Source organism: Lindgomyces ingoldianus, assembly GCF_010093535.1.
Source record: "Lindgomyces ingoldianus strain ATCC 200398 unplaced genomic scaffold BDR25scaffold_34, whole genome shotgun sequence".
NCBI lineage: Eukaryota > Fungi > Ascomycota > Dothideomycetes > Pleosporales > Lindgomycetaceae > Lindgomyces > Lindgomyces ingoldianus.
Genome location: NW_022985195.1, coordinates 272,427 through 278,901, shown reverse-complemented (window position 1 = coordinate 278,901; position 6,475 = coordinate 272,427). Strand labels below are relative to the sequence as shown.

General features: G+C 47.7%; 3 protein-coding genes across 3 annotated transcripts in view; 1 reads left to right on the top strand and 2 right to left on the bottom strand.

Moving 5' to 3' along the window:
• The window catches only part of BDR25DRAFT_293676 (TPR-like protein), a gene marked incomplete at both ends in the record, with an annotated part of 1,973 nt that extends 595 nt beyond the window's left edge, over window positions 1-1,378 (bottom strand). Inside the window, 3 exons of the mRNA XM_033688739.1 lie at window positions 13-728; window positions 793-1,013; window positions 1,080-1,378. Coding sequence (XP_033543129.1) covers window positions 13-728; window positions 793-1,013; window positions 1,080-1,378 — 1,236 coding nt within the window. The remainder of the gene's footprint in view (window positions 1-12; window positions 729-792; window positions 1,014-1,079) is intronic.
• Window positions 1,379-3,325: 1,947 nt separating this feature from the next.
• BDR25DRAFT_237710 (NAD(P)-binding protein) lies at window positions 3,326-3,880 on the top strand (the record flags this gene model as incomplete). The annotated part of the gene is made up of 2 exons (XM_033685600.1): window positions 3,326-3,683; window positions 3,717-3,880. Coding segments are annotated over 2 exons (522 nt in total), but the record flags the coding sequence as incomplete, so codon positions are not given.
• A 291-nt stretch (window positions 3,881-4,171) lies between these two features.
• On the bottom strand, window positions 4,172-6,339 carry BDR25DRAFT_306133 (uncharacterized protein). Its single transcript, XM_033690561.1, has 2 exons — window positions 6,277-6,339; window positions 4,172-6,205 (listed from the first exon to the last, which is right to left on the bottom strand). Exon 2 carries the CDS (start codon window positions 5,949-5,951, stop codon window positions 4,338-4,340), a length of 1,614 nt encoding a protein of 537 aa, XP_033543127.1. The 5' UTR covers window positions 5,952-6,205; window positions 6,277-6,339; the 3' UTR covers window positions 4,172-4,337.
• Window positions 6,340-6,475: the final 136 nt, after the last annotated feature.

The window sequence follows — 6,475 nt, the reverse complement described above, 5'->3', positions numbered from 1 at the left end:
CGTCTCCACCACTTGCACCCCCAGCTCTTCGGCCTCCTTCCACCGCCCTTGACTCATATATGTCAACCCTAGGTTGTTCATACTGTTCAGCGTGTCTCCATGCTCAACTCCTAAAATAACACTTCTGGAACCAAATGTCCGTCGGAACAGTTTCTCGGCCTTAGCATAGAGTCCCTGACGGCGTAGGACTTGCCCTAGAAGTTCGAAGGCATTAAGCGTGTTCACATCGTCGTTACCACTTATAGCTTGGCGACGCTCTAATAATCTCCGAATCACCTCTTCTGCGGATTTATATCTTCCTTGGTCTATAAGCACCTCGCCTAATTGATATAATATGCCTAGAGTCCCAGAGTGATAGGTCCCAAACAAAGTCTCTGCCGTCAAGAGTTCTTCTCGCAGACGCTCTTCTTCCTTTTGTCTGTACCGATAAGGAACAAAAGTTGCTACAGAATCTACCTGGCCTTGAAAGGCACTTGCAGAAGGAACGGGGCCCGGAGGGAAGCTGGGAAGATATTGGTAGGTAGGAGCCGGACTTTTCCCCATGAAAGTGTTGCTTTGAGGTCGAACTATGCTTGCAATTGAAAGGGCAGGAGAGAATATTTGTGGACTTTGAGCTATAGAAACATTGCTTTCTGGTGAGAATATTGGAGCTGCTGGTGAAAATGCGGAATTGGGAACTGGAGAATCGCGTTCAGAAATAGTTTGACAGCGTACAGCCGATGGGGTAGCTATAATATGTTAATATCCTACGGAGGTGATATCCTTTAAGGATTTACTCACATGCAGCAGGACTAGGAGCATACAATAGGCTTTCACGGACGTTATTCCGCTTCATCCATCGGTTGATCTTCTGCGGCTCTACTTCACTGCCCCTAACTGTAAAGACTAGCTCCCGTTTGCTACTCTCGACAAGTTTTCTTTCTTGTCTTTTTCTAACTATTGCTTTCATCTCTTCTGGTTTGATATTTTTGTCCTTTCCCCATTGGCTTATGCGTGTTCGGTATTGTCGTATCCTTGAAATATACTTGTATTAGCACATTAGAATTCTAGTTTGTTTGATTTTAAAAACACAGACGTACTCAGCAGTAAAGCCAAACTCCTTTTTAATCATTTCTTTAACTTCCCTTAGAGGCAGTCCTTCTGTATTATGTAGCTCGAGGATTCGAGCCTTGTACGGCTCCCAAGCGACAGCGGGCAGAGTTGGGGCCTTCCTTTTTCGTGGACGGGTTGGCGGGTCCATAGATGTTACGGGCATAGTCTGGGCAGTGCTCGAAGGTTCGGTGCCATGGTGCTCGGGGATGTGGAGTGCTGGAATTGGATCGAACGAATGCGGGACCTGGATTAGGCCAGCCGCGGACCATCTATCTTGGGATTGCATCTGCAAAGCCGAGCCATCGAGCGCCAAATGGATATCGTAGGGCTCATGAGCTTGCTGTGCGGTGTGTTGGCTTTGTGTGGGATATGAAAAATCGATCTGTGCCAAATCAAGTGGAAAGGCTGTTGAAGGGTCCATGTTTCAGCCTAGGCGCGGAGAAACGGTTTTAGTCGGCTGAATTATCTTGCTAGACGAAGATGCAAGAGTAAATCATCACGCTAATGAGGAGAAGAGAGTGAGGAAAGACAGTAATGCTGCATGTTGCATTGTCGTGGATATACTGCTGATATACCGCTGTGTTCGAGAAGCAGACCGCCACCAAATTATTCGGGTGTCTGAGGGATAGCTGAACGAGGGATGTTGATTGGACGAAGCACAAAACTCCCATCGTTGTGGTGTGTGGCTGAGCATGTGGATGGCTGCTCTTGGGGCGGTTGAACGCTTTTGTCGGTGCAGGCCGGTGAGCGTTTGGCAAAGTACGATCTCGCTTGCAAAACTACTATTCTATTGATCTCCACCCGAAGGGTTCCCTGTAAGTTTACCTATTCAAGCGAATGCAGGATTGATACCATTCGCCTATGTGTACACTTTTCCATCTGTCTGACTGGCTTTAGCTGCAGGGGAAGCTTCGCTCAAAAGTCCTATTTCGCATCCAGTGCGTAATCTGCCAATATACCACGATCATTCTTGATCTAGGCGGTGGTTCCCAACGCAATGTAAGACACGCTGGCGAGCGCTGCGCGTTGTGCAGTCCGGCATGGGAAGCTGCCCAGAATTATTATCATTGCAAAACTCCTAAACGTATTCCTGTTAAAGCGGCTGCTACACTGGCTCTTATAAAGTCCTCCCCTTAAGCCGACACAAGGCCCTAGAGAATGCGCTCCATACCTCGTCCAACTTGAAGCAAAACCTATTTAAGTCATATCAACGCATTCGGAAACGTCGATTCTCGCCTGCACATTCCGGACTATGGCACAAATGAGACTCTCCGCTGAGGTCATTATTTCTATCATATTTGGCACCCTTCAGTTGATAATCGGGTGTATTTCTCTTTGGCAACAGCGCCACTTTCGCCGAGCAAGCCGTAGGTTGCCCACTGCCTCAAAGATGATTATCTGAACGCTCACGAAATTTCAGATTCTGCAAGGGAAAGGAGATGATCCTTAGTAAAGTAGCGGTAAGATCAACGAAGGTTTGCTTATTGAAGATCTTAACAACATTGAAGGCAGGTTATGCTAAGTTGATGTCTGCAAAATTGAGGCCGAAGTGTTGCTAGACGAAGGCTGCGAGGGTGCGAGGAATTATGGAGTAGAGACCAGAAAAGTAGAGGTTTGAGTAAGGGAGACTAGTGTAAGGGAACTTAGATAACTAGTGAAGAAAAGAATTGATTGTTAGCGCAAGACTTGGACAGACCTGACTTTAATTTGCACGTTACGCAGTATATGACCGAAAGTAGCGGCAATAAACCAAAGAGGCTAGCTAGCACAAAAGCTTCCGCCACCAGCAGGGTAATTGATCCACTCCAGTCATACCTTTGTAAGGCCGAATTGTGATAGAGAAGTGCCCTTTTGTACCGTGCCATATTACGTGCCAAGGGATAAGCGCTGAATTCGATAAGGCGGGAGGCCAAGACTCTCTGACCTGTAACGCCGTTGTCTAATCCTTGGCTGGGAATTTTTGGCACTTGTGGCTTCCCGAATCCATGCAGCCGCGAAATTTGAGGGCGACAAATTTTTTCATCACCAAAAACTGCCTTAACCGACAGCAATTGAGTTTGGTGAGCGATTGAGTACATAAGTCACACTTAACGTCTACCTTAGAGCAGTCCCAGGACACATATCGAATGCAATTTTGAGCCCATCATATTGTGCTGCCCAAACATACCTAACAAAGCCCACCAATCTGCCCACCATCCCACAACTTATTACGCGTCGAGATTTTACCTCCTAATTCCATCATGATACCTATTCAGAACTCCAACTGAAGATTAAAGGTGTATCTCTTTCTGGCAAATCAGCCTTTATTACAGGTTCCGGGACCAGAATTGGTGCTGCAAGCGCCCTCGCCTTTGCAAAAGCCGGCGCCAGGGCTGTGTTTCTCTCCGAACGAACTGCATCAACTCTTCAAGAAACCAGGAATCACATCAAGAAATGGTGTCGCAACACAATCGTGCAGAATTTCATTTTTGACATCAGTGAAGGCCCGCAGAGAATCGAAGAAATTTTCACGGAGGCGCGGAAGATCAGCGATGGGAAACCAATTGACATTTTGGTGAATAATGCCGCGGACCTTGGCCTCGATCCCAACAGTCAAAGGCGGTGCAAATGAAGAGCTGGATGAGCAAAATTTCGAACGGTATTGCAGGCAATTCGAAATCAAGGTCCAACAATAATTAACACGACATCAGGCGCGGCTGTCATCGATTTTGCTCCTGGCCTTTCTGGGTACGGGGTGAGCAAGATGGCCGCGCTCAAGCTGTTCACGTATCTCTGGTACGAGCAATAGAGCCGGAGGTTAAAGGTTTTTCACATCCGTCCTAGAATTGTAGCAACAACCATGGAGAAAGAGGGGAAGTCGAATACCGAGGACACAGGTTAGTATTCGAGGTTGGGACTCAACAGCTATGTATGCTTTAGTATCAAAGCAATAGGCTATACTTTATGACTTTTGCGAATAGAGTTTTTGTTCGATTGTGTGGATGAGATGTGATGAGCAGTAAGATGTGGGAACGATGCGAACCAAAGAAGATCTGGGGCGTCTAACCAAGCATCAATCTCGACTAGCCTACCGTACCCACCGAAGATTAGCGCCACTGGATCATTTCCACAACTCTAATCGTTCCACACAACTTGAGCTGTAACATTCTACCTCGAAAGATCTGGATCATTGATTGCCTCAGCTACTAAATAAAGATGTCAATCCACAGAACCGTAGCGCGTTTTTCGACCCTTCCTCCTTTATATCAGTATAACGGCCTGCCATTTCTGGCCAGATCATCATTATAGTCCTCCGCGTCAGAATCAAACTGAATATCTGGGCAATCTGGATCTTTACCATACACGCCAGCTTTTGATTTAACAACCCACCAGCCTGTTACCGGCTGGAGTGTATCTCTCTTGCCTCCAGCCTCGTACTCCCATGGTTGACTAAGTTCACTAAGGTCCGAGATTTGCGGAACTATGTCCATCCTCTCTTCAAGAAACATACGCTGGAAATAGCTCTCTTCCTTTTGAGGTTGATCGACCTTAGCTGGCGCTGCATTAATAGGAGTCAGCTTAGAAGGAGCAGTATTTTCTCCGGAGTTATCCTCGTCCTTAGGTTTGAAGCAGAAGACTTTCTGGATCTTGCTCAGAATGCCAGACCTTTTTGTGTCTTCCTTCAGGGTAGATCCTGTGTATGTTGAGGGACCCGAGGTATTACCCTGCCTTCCTAATTGTAAGATTGGGAGCCGGGGTTGTCTGGGACGGGCCTTCGCCTTTGCCTTGTTTTCTCCTCGAGTCTCTGCAAAAATGAGGTCGCTATCCAGTACTCTCCACCCCACAGATCCAGCAATCGCGGTAGTCAGATACTTTTCGCCCGAGCCGTATTCTTTGATATGCACAGGAACGTGTGCATAACCGGCAGGGACGTCATTCCAATCGAGTTGTCCCAATCGGTTGTTTTCAAGCCAGTACTCTAGTCCATCACTCTTGACTCCTTCGCGCCATGGTGGACTACGCCGCCCGATAGCCCGTGCAATAAGGGGATTTCCCTCAGTCTCCCAGAAGCAGAATGCTAGGATCCAACCCGTGATTTGCTTCTCTCCAGAGTAACTGTTCGTGTGCTGGTGGACAGTTTTCTGCCAGAACTGGACGACTTCAGGAGAGTCGGGTGCATCAAATGTCTGCACGAAGCGTGACACAACGGACTTCAGCACCGAGTTCCACAGAAGGAGCTCTTCGTGTTCGTCGCCAAACTTACAAAGAAAGTCAATACGGTCCATAATATTTTCCCAATCCTCCCTCTCACCCATAAGAGTTACCGACGGGATGCCACACGTAATGCCGAGGAAGAAAGCAAAGTACTTCTGCATAGTTCCCATCATGATGATGGCTGCGGTTACTTTGTCTGTATTCGTTGTGGTTGAGAATGAGGGCATGATCCACTCCCTCAAGGCAGGATCCTTGATGTTTGCCGCGATGAGCCCAGTCATAGCTAGAGCAAAGGCTGCGAGGTCCATGGGCGGGGTCTGCAAAATCTCTAACTTCTTCTTGCCTTGATGCTCCACGAAAAACTTTCGGAGCTTCTCAGAGTGTTTGTTCACGTAGAAGTTGAATTGGATGAGGATGGCGAACCAGACGTCTTCCGGGCGAAGGACCAAGTGATTGTGCTGAAGATAGGCATCCAACACAGTTTTGACAAACCCATTCTGGTTAGCTTGGATAGCTTCGTTGTTTCCGAACGACGAGTCTAGGAGAGAGCTACTCGTGTCCCATTGATTTGGGCATGAAGCTTGCAGAATTGAGGTTGCATTGAGTCCCTTCAATTCAGGAGCAAATTTGACCTCGACTGGTGCTGCTCGAGTGGTTACCGGCATGTTGAGTAATTATCGGTGCGTAAGGGGTTCCGTGAGAATTGCAAGCGAAAAGAGAGGGAGGCTCGATAGAAGGTTGAACGATCCTATAAACGCTTTGAGCTGGAAGCGCAGCAGATATTGACGCCTGCTGCCTGGTTGTTGCGGTTGGTTGGGTGCGGGGTAGGATTATGCTTTTCCCTCGCCGCCTGATGAGACAATCCTAAGATGCGGTGGTGTGATAATGGCATATGCCCATTGATTCGGGGATGGGGAGTCTGGTCGAGGTAAGCAAGGCCGATGAGGAGTGACTGCGCTGACATAGTTGAATGCTTGGCGGTGAACTCACAATACAGTTCTGGACGAAACTGAATGTATACGAAGCAATTCTCACTCTTCACTAATATTTACGCAGCGAGGCTATTTGTGGATCTCGTCGACGAGGACATTATGAGCCCTATTTATATTTGAGCCAGCGTTTGAGAGTTTGCACAGCCCCAACGCGGGGTCGGAATCCTTCGAAGGTGAATTGTTACGATCGCTTCAGA

Excerpts from the sequence above, each read along its gene's own strand:
- BDR25DRAFT_306133 (XM_033690561.1), bottom strand. The coding sequence starts at position 5,951 with ATGCCGGTAACCACTCGAGCAGCACCAGTCGAGGTCAAATTTGCTCCT.